This window comes from Mirounga leonina, unplaced genomic scaffold, assembly GCF_011800145.1.
Source record: "Mirounga leonina isolate KUSES-001 unplaced genomic scaffold, KU_Mleo_1.0 Mir_82, whole genome shotgun sequence".
Lineage (NCBI taxonomy): Eukaryota > Metazoa > Chordata > Mammalia > Carnivora > Phocidae > Mirounga > Mirounga leonina.
Genome location: NW_023270825.1, coordinates 3,096,535 through 3,122,488, shown reverse-complemented (window position 1 = coordinate 3,122,488; position 25,954 = coordinate 3,096,535). Strand labels below are relative to the sequence as shown.

The 25,954-nt window shown below is 43.5% G+C and overlaps 1 protein-coding gene across 5 annotated transcripts in view; it reads right to left on the bottom strand.

Moving 5' to 3' along the window:
* Positions 1 to 24,712, bottom strand: part of MOK (MOK protein kinase) — a 50,393-nt gene extending 25,681 nt beyond the window's left edge. For 3 of the 5 annotated variants that reach the window (XM_034993259.1, XM_034993260.1, XM_034993261.1), the window contains exons 1-2: positions 24,519 to 24,712; positions 6,184 to 6,298 (exon numbers count right to left, since the gene is read on the bottom strand). In XM_034993259.1, the coding sequence (XP_034849150.1) occupies positions 6,184 to 6,298; positions 24,519 to 24,525 (122 nt within the window). In that variant the 5' untranslated portion in view covers positions 24,526 to 24,712. Of the gene's footprint in view, positions 1 to 6,183; positions 6,299 to 24,518 lie in introns of those variants that run through there. The other 2 variants (XM_034993263.1, XM_034993264.1) reach the window with 2 other exon arrangements.
* Positions 24,713 to 25,954: the final 1,242 nt, after the last annotated feature.

The window sequence follows — 25,954 nt, the reverse complement described above, 5'->3', positions numbered from 1 at the left end:
GACGCACAGGAAATAAACATCACAGGCCTGTCGATTCCAGCTGCCAGACACCTGGGGTTCATTATATTGTTCTGTTTACTTTATTTATGTTTGAAATTTTCCATAATTGTATTCTTTTTAAGTAAAAGAGCTTTTAAAGTGACTCATGAATTTCTTGCCTTTGTTTTTACTTATAACCTTACAAAGCAGACTTTATTTTTGTCAAAGTAATTGGAGGACCATGCAGTGATGTGACGTGAGAAAAACCGTGTGCCAAGTCAAGACTGGACCTTCTGCAGCGGTCCAGAGCGCTGCAAAGAACACGGGCCCTGGACCTACACAGACTTGGGTCCCACACTGGGCTCTACTGCTTCCCAGCTCAGTGACACCAGACAGGTGAGGGAGTTTGGCTCTCCAACCAGGCTTCCCTGAGGCATCGACAGCATCTTTCTCCTAGGACTGCAGTGAGGATTCAATGCTATATGTACATAATTCACCCGGCACTGGGCACGGCGCCTGACGCTTGATGAACAACTACTGTCATCTTTATCATGATTTGTGCTCTCGCTGCCCCCCTTCACTTTTCTGAAGTCTTCAAACCCCACTCACCTGCACTGTTACATGGCAGGTTGATCCAGGACTGTGGATCACAGCACAAGCACCGTGCTGAGTGCCCACCTGCCTTAACCCTCACAAGGATCCTATGAGGTAGATCCTAGGTAGACATCTACATGGTATATACAAAGCAACTGAGACAGAGAGATTGAGGACTTGTCCAAGGTCACAAAACTTCAGAGCCTGAGCTCGTCCCTGTGCCGACTAGGAGTAGCCCATATGTATGAGTGTTATTGCTTCAGGACACTAGAGAGATCCTACAAATATCAAGACTATGGATTTTTTTTTAAAGAAACCCATTCCGTCTCTTTACAGTATTTCTATAGGAAGAATACAGAATACAGTCATAGCAAAAAAAAAAAGCGGGGGGGCCTCAAATTAACTGTTGCGCTTGTGGGAGTCCAGGCGGAAACCAGGTATCCAAAGGACTGGGTCACTCTGCAGGCCTCCTGCAAGTAACTCACTTATCCCCAAACGAGCCTCTGAGCCACTCTGGAGAACAAGCCTCAGAACCTGAAAGTACCCTGCTGACCCAGTACTAATGAACGGGCTTCTCTGGCCTCACCTGGATGTCCCATTAGCAATTATTATTGCAAATGCTGTCCATTTCTATTTCCGTAAGAGTGAAAGGAAAGGAATAGAAGTAAAGCCTGGAGGAGGTGGGAGTCAGAAGCTCCAAATACCAACCTCATTCTGCGCATGTGACTCAGTGCGATTTTCCTGTTACTGCTTCTCGTTTCTCATCCACCCACACAACTGTGCAAGGTGACTCTGAAGATTTACTTAGATGAGGATAAATCAGCAGAAATGGATTTTTAAAGAACCTAAAATTATTCTTCAAGTAAATAAGATTAAATTGTTTAATAATGCTGATAGATACTCCAGGACTCCAAAAGCTAGAGATATTATTTTCATGGTTAAAAAAAAAACAAAAGGGGCGCCTGGGTGGCTCAGTCGTTAAGCGTCTGCCTTCGGCTCAGGTCATGATTCCAGGGTCCTGGGATCGAGCCCCGCATCGGGCTCCCTGCTCGGCCGGGAGCCTGCTTCTCCCTCTCCCACTCCTCCTGCTTGTGTTCCCTCTCTCACTGTGTCTCTCTCTGTCAAATAAATAAAATCTTAAAAAAAAAAAAAAAAAAAAAGAACAACATTAAACTTGTGGATCAAGCATCAGCGCCACTGGGGCATCCCACAAATTATTCGCAATCCCTGTCCTAGAAATGACCCCCAAAGCAGTCGTCTTTCTTCTCGAACTTTCTTCTAGAAACTGTAAGGTCATTTCTTCCTGTAAGTCAGAAATAACAGCAATACCTTTAGCAATGGAGGGAGCTTAGGAGCAATAGGAGTCATTCCAGATCACCAATGGTTAATTTTATTTATTTTGATTTGTCTTTTACTTTGAAATCATTTTAGACTAACAGAAGAGTTAACAAGATGGTACAGGAAGTTCCCGTAACCCAGCTTCCCCTAATGTTAACACTTTATGCAAGATTTATCAAAACTAAAAAATTAACACTGGTACAGTTCTATTAACTATCAAGTTTTGGATTTCCCCAGTTTTCCCATGAATGTCTTTTTCTCTTCCAGGACCCAGGATACCTCATTACAATTAAGTTGTCATGTTCCCATACTCACCTCCAGTCTGTGATACCGCCTGTTTTTGTTTTTTACTACCTTGACAGTTTTAAGGGGTACCCCCAGGTATTCTATAGATGCCCCTTAATTTGGGCTGGTCTGATGTATTCTCATAATTAAACTGAGATTATGGATCTTCGGGAAAGAACACCACAGAGGTGGTATGCTTGCTCTTTCAAACCCATTATGTCAGAAAGTACATAACATCAATATGTCTTATTACTGATGGTGTTAATCATTTAGTTAAGGTGGTATCTTCCAGGTTTTTCACTGTAAAGTTACTATCTTTCCCTTCCTACTTTCTATCCCTTAGAAGCAAGTGTAGCCCACACTCAAAGGCCAGGGAATTAAGCCCCACCTCCTGAAGGCAGGAATACCAAATCATTTGTGGACATATTGTTAAAACCACCACAGTAATTAATAAATAGTTAGGGGGGAAATCACTGGAGGCTCTGCAGTAATTCTGTTCTCTTTAAAGTTTCACCTACTAATTTTATTTTATTTAAGATTTTATTTATTTATTTGTCAGAGAGAGAATGAGCTTAAGCAAGGGGAACAGCAGGCAGAGGGAGAAGCAGGCTCCTCACTGAGCAGGGAACCCGATGCGGGGCTCCATCCCAGGACTCTGGGATCATGACCTGAGCCGAAGGCTCAGCTTAACCGACTGAGCCACCCAGGTGTCCCATCACCTACTAATTTTAGTATCCATCAGCTTATCTTCCCTGCAGAAATTATTACTGCTGTTCTAGTGATGATTTTCTATTTCCCTCATTCCTTCTGTATTTACTAACTGGACTTCTTCTGTAAGGAAGAATTGTCCCCTCATCCCAATTTATTTATTTACTCATTTATTTATCAGTATGGACTCATGGTTATTTGAAAAGACAGTTGGGAGGGTAGAGAGAGAAAAAGAGAGAGATGTGTGTACACACGGATTAGTATACATATTAGCTCTGTCTGCTGAGTCTAGAGGGATTGACATTCCAGGAGCAGTAGGCACACCTGGTGCCAAGATCTTGTTTTCTAAATACCCTTCTCCAATAAAAGGAACCAGGACTCCTTAGAGAAATGGATGATTCTAGGGGCAGGAAAAATATAAGATGAGCCTAGAGAATCTTGTAGTGCCAAAAATTAAAGTGTCAAAAAAGGAAAGGAAAGGAAAAGAAAAAGCATGGAGCTTATCAAAAGAACACAGGAGCCAACCCAAGAGAGCTCCCAAAGCCACAGCTGGAATAATCTAAGCTGGAACAATTATGAAATAAACAATGGTAGTATTGGGTTATAATCTCCTATAGTTTCGAACATATGTATCAAGAGCAAATTAGAACTCACGTGAACAGACCCAAAACCCAATTCCTCTGAGGTTTGGATCACACGGCTGGCAGATATCTGTCAAAACCAGCTTGAGACTCTATCACTGATTCCATACATCAAACAGCAACAAAATTCCACTAGCCCAGAGTAAGTGTACTTCCTTTTAAGTAAAGCCAATACATGAAATTGTGATTTATACAACAGAAACTAAAGCCTGTTCATAATCTCCTAAACATACACAAACTTTATAGAAAAGTAACACTGGGAAGCCTGGCTGCTCTGTCCATGGAGCATGGGACTCTTGACCTTGGGGTCATGAATTCAAGCCCCACGCTGGGTGTACAGATTACTAAATAAACAAGCAAACAAAACAAAACAAAAATAAAAAGTAACTGATTCAGTCGTATTTTATTAAAAACCTTTACTTATTACAGGTTTTTAAAAGAAAAATATGTGTTCTAATCAATCACTTTTTTTTTTTAAAGATTTTATTTATTTATTTGAGAGAGAGAGAATGAGAGACAGAGAGCATGAGAGGGAGGAGGGTCAGAGGGAGAAGCAGACTCCCCGCTGAGCAGGGAGCCCGATGCGGGACTCGATCCCGGGACTCCAGGATCATGACCTGAGCCGAAGGCAGTCGCTTAACCAACTGAGCCACCCAGGCGCCCCTAATCAATCACTTTTCAAGTGAGGACAGAGCACTGTTTCTGAAACACCACAAACGGCCACACCCACAGGAACGAAGGCTACCATCCACTGAACGGTGGCCATGTGCCGCACCTCCCTCCCAACTTTCTGTTCATTCCCTCACTTAGTCCTCAAGCACCTCACCACAAGGAGACCAAGGCTCAGCAGACAAGGCACTGTTGGCATGTCTGGAACCCGGCAGATGGTGAATCCGGAATGCGCTTCACCACTAGGAAACCACGTCCCTTAGGTGACCACATTCTCCCAACGGGCTGAGGTCACAAGAAGGTACTTCTCCAGATAAAACTGAGCGTTCCCTGCCCCTCAAAGGATGGGTTCTTTGATGGAAACCTTTCTATAATGTATTACAGATACCTCTACCTTCCTGAAGGCACACTGAGGCCCAAGTGTGATTTCTCCTGACGGCCGGCTCCACCGAGTGAGCGTGACTGCACGTTCCTCTGACATCCAAACAAGCCCAGAAATGCCTCAAGTCTGCAGGCTATCTGTCCTGTCCCGTTTATATCTCCCTCTTCACAAAAACAGCAGCTAGCGAGCCCTGTTGTCTATAAGTACATCCACCCCTGACCCTGAGAGTGGAACCTGACGGGGACTCCAGTCCTCTCCTAGGGTGCAAATGTGTCGCACCCTGCTGCCTGAAGTCCTTCCTCTGCTACTCTGGGTTTGTGGGGCATCTCTCAGAGGTGGCTGTTTCAGGAAGTCTGCTCTTTAGGTATGGGGTAATCGGTACACCGCGCATCAAATTCTCCATTGCAAGGTACAAAGGTAGAGGAACCCAGAGAATGCAGAATACACAGAGGAAGAAGCGAGCAACAGAGGAAAAGCCGCAGACCCAGTGACTTGGCAGTGGCAGGTAAACAACTGTATGTGTCGCCCAGCGGAGGAGGAGGATTCTGGCCTGGTGAAATCTGGATGATTCAAATACAGCTCTGCCCACCTAGTGACCTCTAGCGACAACTGTCAGGCTACTTCAGATCTCTAAGCACCTCTCCTCGTGTGCAAACCAGGGATGGTTACAGACACCCCGTGGGGAGGTCATGAAGATGACATTACTGTTCTCCATATTCTGACATGACTAACGGCCCTGCACTCCTTTCTGATCTGAGAAACACTTTTTTGTACTAAGAGCCTGAAATCAAGGTTTATACCCCAAAACACTTCAGAAGGCTGTGTCGATGTGGGGGAATGACTGTGTTTTTTTTACAACTAGCTTTTACTATTTAGAGACTTCAATTCCTTTGCTGTTAAACAAAGGCTGAGCTTCACGCCTCTCTTCTGAAAGATTCCCAGGTGCCGTGAGGCCAGCATCTGCTTCGTTATTCTGACCGAGCTTCCGAGTCACGTCTGGTGTCTGACTCCTTAGTGCCCTATGTTAAGAAGCTGCAAAGTTGAGGGATTAAGAGACTGCTCGGAGGGCCAAAGCCACAGCAGTCCTCCAAGAACCTAGAACAAGAGAGCTCCCCTCTCCACAAGCAGCAACTGATCCCTTTCAGGGAATAAATTTTTCCAACCCTAACTGGAAGTTGTTTTCCAATATACTAACTGATTCACAATTAATTAAATCATAAGCACCTCTAATATATTGAGACTAAGGTTTCAGTTATAAAAGTCCAACATACAACTTTCAGGAACATATAGGCTGTTTAAAGTGAGGCATACTTTTACAATTTAAATGTTTTGTGACCATTAATCACTGATATCACAGTAAGCCTGGACCTGAATAAAATCATAAACATAATAGTTTTCACACACATATAAAATCATAAACACAAATACTATCATAAACATAAAGTTAGCCCCAAGCCCCTGCCCAGAGAAAGCGGACTGCATCTCGCCTGTTATCACATGAATACACTTTCCCCACTATGCTGAGTGGCCCTCCTCGCTCTAAACCTGCAGGTGGTTTAGTGGCGAAGCCCATCTCTGCCCACCTACCTTTCAAAGTGCTGCTTCATCTGCTTGCACGCGTAGTAGCTTCCGTCCCTCAGGCTCTGCATCTTCATAACTTCAGAAAACGTTCCCTCTCCTATTTTGACAATTGCTTTATAGTCTACGAATGAAAACAATTACACAGATAAAATTTATGTGTGTGTATACTCTGTACTCACTTCCAGACAGCAGACGATAGATAACACAACGTCGACACGTGGGGAACTGTTACTCCATGGTTTCTAAGGTTCGGGGCTCCCCTCAGCTGAAGGGAAGTGCCAGCAGAGGGGAAGTAGAGAGGGGAGTCAAGAGGGACAAACTTCCAGTTACAAGATAAGTAAGTCCCGGGGATGGGACACGCCACAAGCTCACTGAGCACAGCTGACATCGCCGTATGACATACAGGAAAGTCGTTCGGAGAATAGTCCTAAGAGTCCTTGTCGCAAGGAGAAAATTGTGTTTCCTTTTTTCTTTTTTATCGTATCTTCAGGAGAAGATGGGTGTTAGCTGAACCTATCGTGGTCATCGTTTCACAATATATGTAAACCAAACCATCATGCTGTACACCTTAAAATTACACAGTGATGGGGCACCTGGGTGGCTCAGTCGGTTAAGCGGCTGCCTTCGGCTCAGGTCATGATCCCAGGGTCCTGGGATCGAGCCCCGCATCGGGCTCCCAGCTCAGCAGGGAGCCTGCTTCTCCCTCTCCCACTCCCCCTGCTTGTGTTCCCTCTCTCGCTGTCTCTCTCTCTGTCAAATAAATAAATAAAATCTTAAAAAAAAAAAACAAAAAAAGAATTACTTTAAAAAAAAATTACACAGTGATGTGTGCCAATTATTTCTCAATACAACTGGAAAAAAAAGTAAACAGGATTTTCTCACATTGAAAAAAAAAAAGGGGTGCCTGGGTGGCTCAGTCGTTAAGCGTCTGCCTTCAGCTCAGGTCATGATCCTGGAGTCCTGGGAACAAGCCCCACATTGGGCTCCCTACTCGGCGGGAAGCCTGCTTCTCCCTCTCCCATTCTCCCTGCTTGTGTTCCTGCTCTCGCTGTCTCTGTCTCTGTCAAAATCAATAAATAAAATCTTAAAAAAAAAAAAAAAGGCAGCTAGGTTGTGTGTTGGTACCGAGCACCGAGCACCGAGCACCGTTTCCTCCCAGGCTGTGCTCCCCCTCGTTCAGCAGGGAAGCTCCCGGCCCAATCCCGCCAGCGGGGAGAGGCTGAGCTCCCCTGCAAGCACTGGAAAGCAGACGACCTGAGCGGTGGAGGCCGGCAGGGACTCTGGCAGGAGCACCCGAGCCAGGGCTCTGGCTCTGGGCAGGCGCGATCTTGCACCAGCAGCCTCGGAGCGAGCATCCTCCTGAATATCACCCTCCAGGTCCTGCAGGAGGCCCAGCTGATCTGTGGCAGGTTCCTGCCATTCCTGCATTTCCTGATTTTCCAGAAGCTGCCAGCAGCTTCCCTGACTTTGCCGCCGCCACCGTCACTCGGGCACTGTAATGGTCTCACAGCCTCCGAGTCACTGGGTTAAATCCCATCCTGCTTGAAATACCTAGAGCAGTGCCTGTTTTCCAGACCAAACCCTGACAGATGCAGGAATGAGTATCTCGAGGTAACGTGCTGGGAACAAAAAACCTAAAAAAGTGCAGTCAGGCGGCAGACCACAGGCTGGGGCGCTGCAGGGCCTGGGGTGTCACGGCGAGGTCCTGAGTCCCGCCTGCGGTGACTGTTGCCTCTCACGGAGCAGCGTCTCCTGGGCCTGCCGGCTTCTGGAAAGTGGTGGGAAGGGGCAGGGTGGTGGGGTGTGTTGACTACTCACTGCCTCGGCAAAAGAGGTCAAGACAACAATGAGCTCAGGAGAGAAATGCTACTTTTCAAGCAGAAATGGAAGGAATGAGAAAAACCGAGAAAGGAAAAGTCTTACTGGGTTGAAAAAGTTTCTTCAGTCCAAATAACAGGAGAGTGAGACTGCAAAATGATGTTTACAGAAGCAGTCTGGAGACTTCCCAGTGGCACACATGGTTCGGCCGGGCACCAAGATCACAGAAAGGCAGCCACACCCCACCCCAGCCAGGCACTGGTTTCGGAGAGCTTCGAGGAACATCCCGGAGATTGGGATGAGACGCAGAAAGCAAGGCCAAAAAGAAATAGGGCAGCCTTTCGAACTATGTCTAGGAAAGAACCTTGAGTGTGGAGCTGCCCAGAAGCAAACAGATCAGAAACCCATTAAGCAGACCTGGACCACAAAAAGCCCGTCACCTCGGGGTCCCAAACCTACATAAGCACAGAGCAGGCTTTTAAAACAGCACAACTCCAAAGGAGGCCATCCCCTTCAACGCCTCTCTTAGGACACATTTGTAATGCCTGTGTGAGTTCTGATTTGAACAAACCAACGATAAAAGACACTATCTTTTTTTAGAAGTGATAATGTTTTTTAGAAATATGTATAAAAATGAAAAAAGTCCTTATCTGTTAGCAAGAAATACTGAAGTATTGCCCCGTGAAATGATAAGACGTGTGGGATTTGCTTTAAAATGCTCCTGAACCGTCCCATTTGCCACTGCTGAACGTGTACACTGGGATAGTCATTTGGAGGGCAATCTGACAGTACCCGTTACATCTGTAAGACATTCATACCCTCTGACACAGCAATTCTGAGAACTTATCCTGTAAAAAACACTTGCTCAGGTAGGTATGATATGAGGATGTTAGTTCAACGTTATTTAATAGGGAAAAACTGATGCTCTCCCATGTGGAACTAGATAAATTACGTACGGTTTATCCATATAATGGAATACATTGAATATATTTAAAAGAATGACACAGATTAGGGGCGCCTGGGTGGCTCAGTCCGTTAAATGTCAGACTCTTGGTTTCGGCTTGGGTCGTGATCTCAGGGTCGTGGGATCGAGCCCGACATCAGGCTCCGTGCTGGGCATGGAGCCTAGTTGAGAATTTCTTTCCCTCTGCCCTCCCCCTGCCCTCTCCCTCTCTCTCTCTCTCTCAAAAAAAAAAAAAACAAAAACGACACAGGTTATTCCCTTAAAGACAATACATTAAGTGGCTCTCTCTGAGGGGTAAGGTTAAAAATGTCTCATCACCTAAGTTATTTTCCATAATGAGAGCACCGTTTTATCAAAAAGGAACAATAAAATCTATAGACTCCAGAAAAAGAAGTGGCAGGGGTGAGAATGGCAAAATGTCATCCCTGCTAAAACTAGGTGATGGTGCACGTGAGGGCTCACTGTATTGTCTTCCCTCTTCTGGCATGCTTGGATTTGGCCACAATAGAAAGTCAGAATAACAAAGCAAAAGCAGAGGAAAGGGCAGTCACTGCAGCGGCCACAGCTCGCACGAAGAGAGCTGCCAGAAAAAAGGAAAAACCAAACCTCCCTCATACGCACCCTCCCCCCCCCCGCCATGCTCACGCCCCTCTGCCTAGCCAGGAGAGAGGAGAGCCCCGGGGAAACCTTAGCAGATAAAGATGATGGAAAAGCTACCAGGAATGACTCCCAGTGGGGAACACCCACATAGAACTTGACATGAACGTGAAAAACACCCCTCTTGTGTAAAGCGCCTGACACTTGGGGGGTCTAATGTATCCATTACAGCACCTAGTAAGCATTATCCTAATATACCTGATACATAAATATCATAAGTCATAAAACAGAAACAATGATAGACTTTTGAGAATTTGTATTTATAAAATTGCACAGAAAAATCATCTTTTGGGGGGGCCTGGCTGGCTCAGTCGGTGGAGCATGCAACTCTTGATTTCAGCTCAGGTCTTGATATCAGGGTCATGAGTTCAAGCCCCACGTTGGGCTCCAATGCTGGGCATGGAGTCCACTTAAAAAAAAATCATCTTTTAAATCAATATTCAGTGACTTTAGTTACAAAAATTCAATCTATGCCTAATTTTTCAAAACCAACTTATATTTGTCTGAGATTTTACTTACTTATAAGTTCCAAATTCGCCTACTACTGTTTCATGAGCACTGGCAGAAGACACAGTGTCTTGGGTCAGAGACAAAGGGCCTTATGACTCATGGTGCAGCAAGCATCAGCATACTCACATTCGTTCCCCTGCCCCGAAGTCTCATGGTGGTGACATGATGGGCCCAGATGACACGTACACATGCAATGGACTGCTTTACAGGAGAGGAACCCAGGGCCGGTGGCCCAGCACTTTTTGAACAAGCAGCACAGAAGATAGATAAGCTCTGCCATCTGGCGCACTCAGCGAGGAGTTGCAGGGAAGCTCAGGGCACAGAGCAAACTGCTCCCCCCAACAGTTCATTACAGCATTAATATACACGTCAACCAGTTTTACTGTTACAGAGTATTTGGTATAGTATTGTTCTTATCTATAAATATTCATATATGTGTAATATTGACTTTAATGCTACTTTTCAATCTTACTCAAAATAACAATCAAGTTCAGGGTACATTTTCAAACATCTTAGCTTCGGGCCATGCAAAATGCGAAAATCCTATTTGTAATCACATATTTGTAGAAATTGGAAAAAATGTTCCTCCCCAAGAACAGCATCTCACCATATTATTACCATTCAAAAGGCCACATACCACCACCATGCTGTAGTAACTGCCACAGGAGGAAGTAAGAACCTACAAGTGCTGTGCATATGGGAGACGCTCAACAACTCCTGAAGGGGATGACTGGAGAAATAACTGTTAAAGCTGCCCTCAAAAACTGATTTTCCGAAGATGATTTCTAGGAAGGGGGATAAAAAGCACGGAGAGTACGCACTGAGTTGAATGGTGGACCCCAAAAAGATAGGCCCTCATCCTAACCCCTGGAACCTGCGACTGTTACCTTATTCGGAAGGTCTTGCCGGTATAATTAAGTGAAGGATCTTGAAATGAGAACATCCTGGCTTATCCAGGTGGGCCCAAAATCCAATGGCAAGTGTCCTTAGAAGAGACACACAGAGAGAGCAGAATGGTGGTTGCCGGGAGCTGGAGGAAGGGAGGAAGGGAGAAATGGGGAATTGAGATTCAGCCGGTACGGAGTTTTAGTCACGCCAGGTAAAAAAGTTCTAGAGGTTTGTTGTACGACAACGCGCACACAGTTAGCAATACCATACACTGAAACGTTTATTAAAAGGGTAAAACTTATGTCATTGTTTTTCACCACAATAAAAAAAAGAGAGAGACACACACAGACATAGAAGAGGAGGCCATGTGAAGACAGAGGCAGAGCACGAGAAGCCTTCGGAAGCCTCTGGAAGCTGGAAGAGGAGAGGAAGGACCTGAGGGAGCACAGTCCTGCTGACACCTTGATTTCAGACTTCTGGCCTCCAGAACTGGGAGAGAATAAATTTCTATTGTATTAAGCCCCCAAACTTGTGGTAATTTGTTGCAGCAGCCCCAAGATACAAACAGAACGTAACAAGTATTTTTTAATCTAAGGAAAACATTTTTTTCATTAAAGGAAAAAAAAATTTTTTTTTTTTAAGATTTTATTTATTTATTTGACAGAGAGAGAGAGACAGCGAGAGAGGGAACACAAGCAGGGGGAGTGGCAGAGGGAGAAGCAGGCTTCCCGCTGGGCAGGGAGCCCGATGCGGGGCTTGATCCCAGGACCCTGGGATCATGACCTGAGCCGAAGGCAGATGCTTAACGACTGAGCCACCCAGGCGCCCCAAAGGAAAAATATTTTCTAAGTATAACAATGGAAGCAAAGACTGATCTATCTGACTACATAAAAACATAAAACTCTAGCACCTGAAGAAACACTATAAAAAATGGCTAAGTAAACTATGAAAATGCCATACAAAGGCATGTTATACAGCAGATACAAGGAATATGGTAGCTCTGTAGCTTCTGACAGGGAAGAACCTTTTCAGATATATTATATCAAACAAAAAAGACAAATTAAGGAACAGCATGTCAACTATGTTAACATTTGTAAAAGGAAAGAAGGAAGGAAGGAAGGAAGGAAGGAAGGAAGGAAGGAAGGAAGGAAGGAAGGAAGGAAGGAAAGTATACACATGGTATCCGGCAGAATGGCCCCCCAACAGTGTCCATGTCCCTGGAATCTGTGAATGTTAGGCTACACCGCAAGAGGGAATTAAGACTGCAAAAGGAATTGTTAAGGTTGCTAATGAGCTGACCTTAAAATAAGAAAATGAGCCTAAACTTACCAGGCAGGCCCAGCGTGGTGACAAGGTCCTTACTAGCAGCAGGAGACGGCAGAGTGGACAGAGTCAGACTAGAAGATGTGGAAGGGGCTATAGGTTTAGGAATGCATGTGGCTTCTAGAAGCTGGAAAAGGCCCGGAAACAGATTCTCCTCCAGAGCCTCCAGAAGGCATGCAGCCCTGCCAGCAACTTGATTTTAGCCCAGTGAGACTCATTTCAGACTTCTGACCTCCAGAACTCTAAGATAATAAATCTGTGTTGTTTTAAGCCACTGATTTCATGACAATTTATTACAGCAGCAATAAAAAAAAGCTAAAACAGGGCGCCTGGGTGGCTCAGTTGGTTAAGTGACTGCCTTCGGCTCAGGTCATGATCCTGGAGTCCCGGGATCGAGTCCCGCATTGGGCTCCCTGCTCCGCAGGGAGCCTGCTTCTCCCTCTGACCCTCCCCCCTCTCATGTGCTCTCTGTCTCTCTCATTCTCTCTGTCTCAAATAAATAAAATCTTTAAAAAAAAAAAAAGCTAAAACAGACACATTTATGCTCATCTAGACACAGAAGGAACTAGAAGGAACTAAGAAAGTGCCAACAGTGGTCACCTCAGGGGAGGAAATCTAGATGGCTGGGGATAGGAGCAGAAAGGAGACCCACTTTTCACCATATAACCATCTATGCTTTTTTTAGGTTATACTTGGTATTTGTATTGTTTTTTCAAAAAAAATAATTAATTGAAAACAATTTAAGGGATAATGGGATATTTTTCTCATGGTTCTTTCAAGGAAAATGGATTATGAAATTAAAAACTAAGCATTTTTGTTTAATATCATCTTAAAGCAAATGGCAATCTATGGAATAAAAATAATTTACAAGAAAATTTATAATAACAAAACATAAGATACCACTTCACACCCACTAGAATGGCTAGAGTCAAAAAGTAAGCTAATGGGGCGCCTGGATGGCTCAGTCGTTAAGCATCTGCCTTTGGCTCAGGTCATGACCCCAGAGTCCTGGGATCAAGCCCCACATCGGGCTCCCTCCTCCACGGGAAGCCTGCGTCTCCCTCTCCCACTCCCCCGCTTGTGTTCCCTCTCTCGCTCTCTCTCTGTCAAATAAATAAATAAAAGCTTAAAAAAAAAAAAAAGTAAGCTAACAAGGGTTGGCATAGGATGTGGAGAAGGGAGAACCTGGGCCCACTGCTGGTGGGAATGGAAAATGGTGCAGCCACCATGGGAAACAGTTTAGCAATTCTTCAAGATGTTAAACAGAGTTACTCTATGACCCAGCAATTCTACTTCCAGGTATATACTCAAAAGAAATGGACATTTATGTCCAAACAATAACCTGTACACAAATGCTCACAGAAGCATTATTCATAATAGCCAAAGACAGAAGCAAGCCAAATGCCCATCAGTGAATGAACCGATAAACAAAATATGGTCTATCCACACAGTGAAGTATTATTCAGCCAGAGAAAGAATAGCATCCTGACACAAGAGACATCATGGATGAACCTTGAAAACCATTATAAGAGAAGACAGACACAAAAAGTCATTTATATGAAATGGTCAGAATAGGCAAATCCATACACACAGGGAGTATATTAGTGGTTGCCGGGGTGGGGAGGGTGGGGAGGAATGGGGAGGAATGGGGAATGACTGCGAACGGGTACACATGCTTTCTGGGGATGATGAAAACGTTTTAACAGATTCTCATGATGGTTGTTGCACAACTCAGTAAAAAATACCTAAAATCATTGAATTGTACACTTCAAATGGGTGAACTTTATAGTATGTAAATCATATCTCAATAAAGATATTAAAACAGACAAATCTGTGGCATTAGAAGTCAGAACAGCAATTACCCTTAAGAGGTGGTGTTGTTGGAATGGACCCACGGGGACTCCCAGGATACTGGTAATGCTGTTTCTGATCTTGGAGCAGGTCACATGGGCATGTTTACTTTATATATAAATGGACCCACAGTTCAAACCTGTGTTGTTCAAAGGTCAGCTTGGTCCTGGCATTATATTACACCAAGACAGAAACAAACAACAACCACAAAAATAAAGAAAGCTTCGGGCAATTGGGTATTATTATTTTAGTATGAAGACTATTCCATTAGTACATAAGGAAATCTGCATATGATAAGCCAATCTGCAGCAAAGACCAGGACAGAAGCCAAGTCTCACGACTGGCCTGCATTAGAAGAAAGAAAAGTAGGAGCGCCTGGGTGGCTCAGTCAGTTAAGCATTTGATTCTTGATCTCATCTCAGGTCTTGATCTTCAGACTAGCACTTTTCAAATTGAGTTCCACAAAACACTAGTGCATCCCAAATTCTAATGGGTATTCTACAAAAGAAGGTTCCATGAGCAATTATACTTAGGAGATGTGGGGTTAAATAAGGAGAACTGTGTTTGACTACAGAATTCCTCAGTGCCTTTCCTTGACTATGTGATGAGTCTCCAGGGTAAGGAAGGGCAGTTGGGAGGGTTGTGGGTTGCATAACCAGGCCTGTCTCCAAAGAATACCAGTTAACATCTCCCAGGGCTGCTCAAGATCCCCAAACTGAAGATCTGTAAAACGAAGTTTTTAAAATTCCTCTTGTGTAAGTCTTCCCTGAACAAAAAATTAACCTATCTAGCTCCCAGCAAGGCAGAATTTACAGTTCTTCCCACTTGCTTTCTAAGAGAAGTTGGCTGAAGAAAGAGGACAGGGGTACCTGGCTGGCTTAGTTGGTAGAGCATGCTCACCAGTCAGAAGGGCTAAAATTAACAACACAAGAAACAAGAAGTGTTGGCGAGGATGCACAGAAAGGGCCAGAAGGCTCCTTAAATTACCTTCTAAAAGTTTTATAGTCCTTCAATAAGCTGTCTTTTAGGATATGTTTTCCCCAATTACATGCCAAGAAATGATGCATAAGGTGAATTCAGCCTTACCCACAACCAGGTCCCCGGAAACATAAAAAACAAACAAAACCAAGTTAGGGGATCATAGCTACCACTGTTGTGCAGTTACCATACGTCAAGCACCATTTTTAAAAATAAACTTTTAAGGGCGCCTGGGTGGCTCAGTTGGTTAAGCGACTGCCTTCGGCTCAGGTCATGATCCTGGAGTCCCGGGATCGAGTCCTGCATCAGGCTCCCTGCTCGGCGGGGAGCCTGCTTCTCCCTCTGACCCTCCCCCCTCTCATGTGCTCTCTGTCTCTCTCATTCTCTTGGTCTCAAATAAATAAATAAAATCTTTAAAAAAAATAAATAAATAAACTTTTAACTTTAGAACAGTTTTAGATTTACAGAAAAATGAACAGATAATATAGAAATTCCCACATACCTCATATCCAGTTTCACCTGCTATTAACATCTTACATTTGTCATAATTAATGAACCCATATTGATACATTATTTTTTAAAAGATTTTATTAGTTTTTTAAAGATTTATTTATTTATTTGACAGAGACACACAGAGAGAGGGAACACAAGCAGGGAGAGTGGGAGAGGGAGAAGCAGGCCTCCTGCAGAACAGGGGAGCCTGATACCAGGCTTGATCCCAGGACCCTGGGATCACGATCTGAGCCGAAGGCAGACGCTTAACGACTGAGCCACCAGGCGCCCCAAAGATTTTATTTTTTAAGCAATCTACACCCAATGTGGGACTCGAACTTACAACCACATGATCAAGAGTCACATGCTTGGGGCACCTGGGTGGCTCAGTCATTAAGCATCTGCCTTCGGCTCAGGTCATGATCCCGGGGTCCTGGGATCGAGCCCCGCATCGGGCTCCCTGCTCGGTGGAGAGCCTGCTTCTCCCTCTCCCACTCCCCCTGCTTGTGTTCCCTCTCTCACTGTCTCTCTCTCTCTGTCGAATAAATAAAAAAATCTTTAAAAAAAAAAAAAAAGAGTCACACACTTTACTGACTGTGCCAGCCAGGTGCCCTTGATTCATTATTAACTAAAGTTCATGCTTTATTCAGATTTCCTTAGTTTTTACCCAATATCCTCTTCTGTCCCAGGACCCCAAATAGGACACCACTTTACATCTAGGCATCATACATCCTTAGGCACCTCGTGGCTGTGACAGTTCCTCAGACTTTCCTTGTTTTGTGACATGGACAGTTTTGAAGAGTACCGGTCAGATATTTTCTAAGACTGGGATCTGTCTGCGTCTTCATCATTAGACTCAGGTTATGGGTTTGGGGAAGAAGACCACAGCGCTATGGTGCCATATTGGCACATCATATCTAGGGCCCACACTATCAGCATGGCTTGTCACCATTGACGTTGACCTCAATCATCAGGCTGAGGTCTTGTTTGTCCGGTTTCTCCACTGTAAAGTGACTCTTTTTCCCTACCCACTTCTATACTGTACTCTTTGGGAAAAGTCACTACGCATATTCTACACTTAGAGTGGGAAATAATGTTCCTCTCTGTGAGGGTAGAGCATCCATATAAATTATTTGGAATTCTTCTATATGGGAAGTTTGTTCTAATTAATCATTTTATTAGTATGAACCCATGGATATTTATTTTATACTTTGGGATTATCCAATACTATTTTATTTTGTTGCTTAAACTGTTGAGCTTTGGCCACTGTGAGCTCACTCGGTTGGTTCCTGTGTCCCTCTGACATGCCCCATCAATAAACAGTTTGTTTGGTTTTGAGTATTTTCTTAGTTCCTGGTACTACAAAATCCTGTGTATATCCCGTCTCAGTCCTAGGAAGGACTGGAAGTGTAATTGCTGAGCTAAAGGATATGGGCTCTTTTCTTTCTAATATCTTTTTCCTACTTAAACAAGTAATTCATGTTTACTGGAGAATATTCACACAATACAGAATGATTAATCAGAAAGTGAGAGTCTACCATATCCTCTTGCCCCAGGAAGCCTGTCATCACCAGGGAAGGTAGTGGATGTTCTCAGTGGTCTTGCTTGTGCACATTTCATTTCCCCATTAGTTGTGCCATGTCACAAATACCTAGTCCATTTCTCCAAGAAGCCTTGATGCTTTTTACAGGAGAATGGTATTTATTAAACACCAAGCTCTGAGCACTAGGTGTCAGGCACCACTTTATACTTAATCATCTCAACAATCCCAAGCAACAGGGTACCCCATTAGCCATATCTTACAAATGAGGTTAAGTAGCCTGCTCAAGGTCACATCAATAAACAGTAGGGCAGGGCTTTGAAAGCAGGGAATCTGATTCCAGAAGCCATTTCCTGACCACACTGCCCCTGCTGTCCCCCAAGAGGATGCAGATGAAGTCACACGGATGCACTTATAAGAGCACTGACCTTGGCAACAGAGCCTTTTCAAAATAACTGGCTCAGCTAACAAGGTCCATGAGAAAGGCAGAATTTGGGAACCCCACTGCCAACCATACAGGGACACATTCTTTGGTGTAAGGAACAGTGAAAACACAAACTCCAGTTGTTAGTGGCTTAACCGTCACAATCAACCACCAGAGTACTGTTTGGTCTCTCCTTATTTGGTAACTTTCAAACTTCTAATACAGTCAGTCCATCAGGCAATCTGGTCACTCAGTATTCCCTGATGTCGCCTACACTGAGCTGTAACTTCGTGCCTTTTACAACACTAGAGAGTTGTTTAACCAAGTGGGAACAACCAGCTCTTAAAACTTGTTAAAGCACATCCACTAGAAGGCTAAAATTAAAACGTTGAAAATGCCAAGTGTCAGTGAAGATGTGGACTCAACAGATCTCTCGTACGTGGATAATGGGGATGTAAAATGGTGCAGCCACTTTAGAGAACAGTTTGGAGGTTTCTTATAAAGGGAAGTATGCACTTACCATACAATCCAGCAATTCCACTCCTGGGAATCTACCCTAGAGAAATGAAAACAGAGATCCACACAAAGACTTGTACCTAAGAGCGTGCCTAGCAGCTTTATTAGTAAACAACAGCCCAAAAATGGAAACAACTCACATGTCCACTAACTGATAAATGGATAAGCGCACTGTTACATTCATGCAGTGGAACACCGCTCAGCAATAAAAATGACCAAACTACTGACGCAGGCCACCATATGCATGAACCTCAAAAATGTCATGCTAGATAAAGAAGCCAGATTCAAAAGACCATGCACATTTACAGATACATTTATGGCACTTCATTTATATGAAATTCTAGAAAAGGCAACATTTTAGCAATAGAAAGCATACCAATGATCCACGGAGCCAGGAGGAGGGGGAGGAGATTGACTGCAAAGGGGCACAGGGAAACTTCTGGCGGGTGATAGAAGCATTCTACATCTTGACTGTGGAGCTGAGACACTACTGTCTACATTTGCCAAAAATCATCAAACTGTATACTTAAAATAGGTAAATTTTATTCTGCGCAAATTATACCTCAACAAAGTTGTCAAAATCAGGAGATTTCACATTTTAAAATTCAAGTCAGATCCTTACTCCACGATACACTTAAATATTGGTTAATATTGGTCAAAGGTTGAACGTAAAAGTAAACTAAAAGAAAATGTACTTGTGTATTTACCGGCCCATAGGACAGGGATGGGCTTTACACACAGAAGTTCAATGCAGTCACAAAGAAGGAAGATCTAGAGGTGAGCCTAGCCACACGTTTTAACATGTTTACATAAAAAGCTTAACAAAATGTAAAGGCAAACTACGATCTGAGAAAATATTTGCAACAAATACGAGGATAGCTAACATATTTAATTATGAAGACCACTTACAAATAAGTAAAATACTAGTGTCTCTCAAAGAAAATGGACAAAAGGGCATATGATGATTCACTTAAGAGATAAAAATAACCAGTAGGGAAAACTACTGGCACTTAAAGAAATACAAGAGCTGTCTTTTTTTGTTTAATCCATCTATCGAATTGGCAAAAGTCTGCAACAAGTGTATTCCACCAAGAAACAAGGTTGTGGTGTGGCACTGGCCATGTGACATGGCACAACTAATGGGGAAATGAAATGTGCACAAGCAAGACCACTGAGAACATCCACTACCTTCCCTGGTGATGACAGGCTTCCTGGGGCAAGAGGATATGGTAGACTCTCACTTTCTGATTAATCATTCTGTATTATGTGAATATTCTCCAGTAAACATGAATTACTTGTTTAAGTAGGAAAAAGATATTAGAAAGAAAAGAGCCCATATCCTTTAGCTCAGCAATTACACTTCCAGGTTTCTATCCCAACAATACCAACAGAGACACAAACAAAATTTATAGACAGTGATGTTCATCATGGTACCATAACAGCAAGAATGGTAAAAACTTAAATATCTAATATCAAGGAATGATCTAATGATAATTGCAGCCACAAGCTGAAATATTATGTAGCCATTAAAAATTATTCTTTCAAACAATATTTAATGATACAGGAAAACGTTCAGCCATAATTTAATGTTAAGTGAAAAAAGGATGGTAACAATCACACAAATACACATACATGTAAGAAAGAGAATGGGTATAAATATGTAAAATATTTTTTTATTTTTTTAAAGATTTATTTACTTATTTTAGAGAGAGACAATGAGAGAGAGCACAAGCAGGAGGCAGAGGGAGAGGGAGAGAGAAATAAGCAGACTCCACATTGAGTGCAGAGCCTGACATGGGGCTCAATCCCAGGACCCTGAAATCATGACCTGAGCCGAAACCAAGAGTCAGACAGTTAAATGACTGTGCTACCCAGGTCCCCCATAAAATTTTTTAAAAATATTTATTTATTTGAGAGAGAGAGAGATAAAGAGCACACGGGGTGGGGGAGGGGCAGAGGGAAAGAGAAAATCTCAAGCAGGTTCCCCACTAAGCACAGAGCCTGATGCAAAGCTCAATCTCACGACCCTGAGATCATGACCAGAGCAGAAATCAAGAGTCGGACACTTAATGGACTGAGCCACCCAGGCGCTCCAAAATACATAAAATATCTTAAAGTATCTACGTCTGGGTGGGATCAGCAATGACTTTAATTCTCTTCATTATTCTTTCCTATATTTTTCAGTGTTCACAATGAATATACATTACTTTAAACGTGTGTGTGTATGGGCATTCTCAAGAGCTTTAAGAAATCAGTGAACTCGTTGGCTAACCGCCAACAGAAACATGAGCTCAAAATGAACTGTCTTGATATTATAATAGCAGTTTAAAGGGAGACAGACATGGAGGTTCATGGGAGGGATGAAAGGCAGTTATTGAAAGTTGGGTTGTGGACTGAGGAATTCAATTTGAGAAGAGAAGAGAAATTTTAACAAATCCCAATCTGTGTTTCATCACAGACAAGCAGACTTACTTAAAAAACAACCAACACCACGGAGCGCCTGGGTGGCTCAGTCGTTGAGCGTCTGCCTTTGGCTCAGGTCATGATCCCAGCATCCTGGGATCAAGCCCCACATCGGGCTCCCTGCTCAGCAGGAAGCCTGCTTCTCTCTCTCTCCCACTCCCCCTGCTTGTGTTCCTGCTCTCGCTATCTCTCTGTCAAATAAATAAATAAAATCTTTAAAAAATAAAAAATAAATAAATAAATAAATAAAACTGAGTGTGGGAGCGCCTGGGTGGTTCAGTCATTAAGCGTCTGCCTTTAGCTCAGGTCATGGTCCCACGTCGGGCTCCCTGCTTCTCCCTCTCCCGCTCCCCCTGCTTGTGTTCCCTCTCTCGCTGTGTCTCTCTCTGTCAAATAAATAAAAATAACATCTTTAAAAAAAAAAAAAAGAGTGTGGAAGATTTTATTTTTGAAAGAGGGCAGCCTCTAAATATCCCATCCCACATACTCATCTTAGTATGTGTCTTTGCCACTCCTCCATCAAGAGGTGGGATCTATGTTCTCTATCCTCAAATCTGGGGGATGTGGAGGAGACACTGTGACATTTCTGACGCTAGATCAGAGAAGGGTGGCCTCGCACCCTTGGGATGCTGATCCTCAGAATCCGACTGCCACCCTGTGAGGAAGGCCAAGCCATGTGGAAACAGTAGTGTTCTGGCTGACGGCCCAGGCTACAGTCCCAGTGGACAGCCGGCATAAATTGCCAGATATGTGAGCGAGAAACTTTTGCGAGGACTCCAGCCCAGCCAGAATCTGACTGTGGGTGCATAAGAGACTCTGAGTGAGGCCTGCCTAGTTGAGTCCAGGCCACCCACAGAACCATGAGAGAGATTAAGATGTTGTTATTTTAAGCCACTAAGATGGGGTAATTTGTTGGGAAGCAATAAATAACCAGAATAATGAAGAAAACCAGTCTAAGAAAGGTCAGCAACCTGCAGGAGACTGCCGTGTCTGCCTGGTTCTACAGCCCATGCTCTTAACAACTTCACGGTGCTTCTCCCTCCTCCCTACAACTGCCTATGATGCAAAACAAAAAGGAGAAGGTGATCCAATAATCAATACATCCCTAAACACTTGGGCAATGTCTAGAAAACAAAGTAGAAAATACACCTAGAAAACCGTAAGACAGAGACCAACATGATAACCTAGAATTCCTGGCGCCACTCTTTGACCCCATGCTAGGAGTCCATTTTCCCCATTACTCACTTTTTCTGTTCATTCTACTTCCACAACTCTGTCTCTTTGACTTCCTGTTCTGGAATATTTTCTCCACTGTTAAATATTTGCTAAACATTTAACTGATCAGGAATTACACCTGGGTGACGATAAGTTCCCCAATTCTCAGATTGGATTTTAAGGTAGAAGGCATAATAAAGATGTAACACTAAACCAACTAATTGAAAACTACCAAAATGGCCATCTAAAATAACCTATCAAATAATACCTACTATATATAAAAAGAAAACAACACCCAAAGGTTTAAAGGATACAAATAAAATGTATCTATATAAAATATTTATATAAAATATTTGTTTACAATATGTATTATATTTTGTTACAGTATACAACATAAAATGCTAACATTAGTGTTTAAAAGGGAGGATAGGGGCACCTGGCTGGCTCAGTCGATAGAGCATGTGACTCTTGATCTTGGGATTGTGAGTTCCAGCCCCTCAATGGGTGTGATTACTTAAAAACAAAATATTTTAAAAATAAACAAATAGGGACACCTGGGAGGCTTAGTCAGTTAAACGTCTGCCTTTGGCTCAAGTCATGATCCCAGGGTCCTGGGATCGAGCCCCGCATCGGGCTCCTTGCTTGGCGGGAAGCCTGCTTCTCCCTCCCTCACTCCCCCTGCTTGTGTTCCCTCTCTTGCTGTGTCTCTCTCTGTCAAATAAATAAATAAAATATTTTTAAGAAAATAAAAAGGGGAAATAGATACACATTTATATATGCTTATATATAAATATATAGATACACATTTATATATAAACATATATAGACATAAAAGAAACTATAAGAGTGGTTGCCTCTAGAGCAGGAAGGGTCTAAGAGGCAAAGGTGAATAAATGGAATGATCAAATGATCAAACCTAACTTCCAACAAAACTGAGACATGCTGACATCAGGCTGACATCAGGCTCTAGATGGGACACACTGACAGGCATACAACATCACCTCTGACATATTCTTGACCAAAACATTTACGCTAAAGCTAATCATAAGGAAACAATCAGACAAATCCAAATTGAAGGATATTTTGCAAAATACATGGCCTGAATTCTTTAAAAAAGTCAAGAAAGACACATAAGGCAGGACACTGTGCCAGATTAAAGGAGACCAAAGAGATATGACAAGAAAATGCAATTTGTGATTTTTGATTGGATCCTGGAAAAAATAAAAACACCTATAATGGATGTTATTGGGATAACTGGGAAAATCTGAAATACAGGCTGCATTTTGGATAACAGTACTATCCTAAGACATTTTTTGTACCGTGATTATGTAGGAGAATGTCCTTGTTCTTAGCAGAAACTTGCTGAAAGTGGTGAAAGGTACTGATGTCCACTACTAACTCTTGATCAAAAGATTTGGCAAAAATAAATATTGTACATAATTTAGAGAATGCAAGTGAGCAAGCACACGAACAAAAGGGAAAATGGTACACATAGGTGAAAGGTTTATAAATATTCAATGAATTCTTCTTGCAATTTTCATGTAGATTCAAAAATTTTCAAAATAGGTGCGTTTGAGTGGCTCAGTCGTTAAGTGTTAAGCATCTGCCTTCGGCTCAGGTCATGATCCCAGGTCCTGGGATCGAGCCCCGCATCAGGCTCCCTGCTCCGTGGGAAGCCTGCTTCTCCCTCTCCCGCTCCCCCTGCTTGTGTTCCTGCTCTCGCTGTCTCTCTCTCTGTCAAATAAATAAATAAAATCTTTAAAAAAATTTTTTTTCAAAATAAAGAGTTGGGAAGGGAAAAAGCAACACAGTAAAAAAAATATGTGTCTGTAAGTCCACACTATAAATAAAAGTGTAAAGCCTTTTGTAGGCCTTGTATTCTAACTACAGTTTTGGGTGCGTTAATGAAAAAGATGAACATGTAAACAATATCTACCAAAAGAAAATAAGAATGTCTTGTAAAGGGCGAATGAGATGAATTAATTATTTTAAATATCTTTGTTCCACAATTTATGCCATAATCAATCACCAGCTGACACTTAGGGTACAAAGCAAATTTTACATTGTAACCATATCTAATATAATTCCATCTTTTTACAGGGAAAAAAAAAAAAAAAAAGCCCATTCTAGTTGGTTGCATTTGAATTGCCCATAATCCACAAATCCAAGCATAGGTGGATTTTTTACCCGTCACATTTTCTAGGACGACAACCTCCTTTCCCAACTTCCCAATTAACACTCACTTCACCAAATAGTTGTTTCAAAATCCCTATGAAAATAGTTCCCACAAAAACACAGCTGCTTGATCCAAAAAATACAATAGCCCAGCCTTCCTCTCAACTGTTCCCCAAACCGAAGTCACGAAAAGGCAGGAAGCCACACAGTAACCGCTCGCTACCTTACGCCGAATGTTCCAGAATCTCAGTTTCAATCCAACACTTTAAAACGACAACAAAACCCTCAAACTTGTAACATAACCTTGCACTGAAATATGCCGGGGGGAGGGGCGAGGAGAGGGACTCCGGAGGACGCCGTGAGACCCCAGCGCCCCCAGAACCGCCCCGAACGCCGGGGGCGCCCCCTCCTGGCCGCCCAGGGAGGCTCAGGGTCCCCACGCGCGGCGCCCCCCGCCCCCGACCGGCCGAGGGGCCGCCTAGGCGCGACGGGGCCCGGCCCCTCCAGTCTCTCCCGGCCCCGCTCACTCTTCATCCTGGATTCGGAAGCCGACGACAGGCCCTTGCCGACACTGGACGGAGAAGAAAGGGGCAGAAAGGACGGCCGCCTGGCTTCCACTCCTCTGAGGCAGGGTCCCGAGCTAGGACCTCCGCGCTGGCCCCCCGGCAGAAAGCGTTAGGACCCGGCCGCCATGTTGTATCTGTCACCTTAGCAACCGTCAGGCGCTGGACGCCTCCAGGCTGCCGCCCGCGCGTGCGCAAAACGCCACGTCCGCATCCGTCGGCCCTCCGTGTACGCGTGCGCAGTGCGGCCCGCCTCCTTAGTCTGGTTGCTAAGCAACCTCCCCAGCAGCTTTTCGTGAGCAATTCCCGGCCTTTGAAAAGTGTGGGCATCCTTCCGGGATCGCGATCCCCATCCTGCCTGAGAATTTATCCAGAAGGACAGTCGAGCTTTAACTGGGCCGGGGACGCACTAGATAACTGTCAGCTGATACCTGTTCTTTGCGGTCTCACCCTGCAGTTGAGCGTCTACTAACTAGTCGGTACCCAGAGGTTGATTTAGAAGTTTTTGTTTTTAACTCAACAGGCATTTATTGAGCGTAGGGCACAGTTGCAGGTCTGGGGACTATAAGGGAGAGCAGCGCAGTCAAGGTCCCTTACTTCCTGAGACTTCTATTCCCGTGTAAAGTTGAGGGAATGGATACGTGAATAAACTATGTGCAAAGAGGGTGACTAAGCGAACAGCGACCAGCCCTCAAGGAGCTGACGATGCACTAAAAGTAACAAGTATGTATCAGCGTAGCGTTTTATGAAGTTCATTGTCTTGTATTTGCTTTTTTCATCCCACAACTACTCCGTAAGGTCAACTATTCCTGATTTTTCCAAGTAATTTTTGAAATTAAAGAAATGCGTCCATTGTAAAAAAAAAAATCAAAATACAGAAATATATCAAATAAAATTTGAACTAATCCTTTCGAAGCACTTCTATCGTTCTCACTCCCCTCCTCCCCAGAATTAACCACTGGCAACAGTTGAGTGGCATCTTTTCAGAATTTCCGTGCATGAGTTTGCAGACTTTCCTCATAATTGAAAATCATATTCTTCTGTAATTTGGTTTTTTAAAAGATTTTATTTATTTATTTGACAGAGAGAGAGAGAGCACAAGCACAGGGAGCAGGCAGAGGGAGAGGGAGAAGCAGGCTGCCCTCCGAGCAGGGAACCTGACACAGGGCTTCGATCCAAAGGGCTTTGAGCCAAAGGCACTCAACTGACTGAGTGGTTCACCCAGGCGCCCCTATAGTTTGCTTTTTTTTTTACTTAACAAATCATAGTCATCTTTTAATATTAGCACATGGTGAGTTACCCTATGTTTTCTAACTGCTGCATAATATTCCACAGTTTGGGTATACTCTCGTTTTTTTAACCATTTCCCTATTAATGTTTCCTATTTTTACCATTACAAA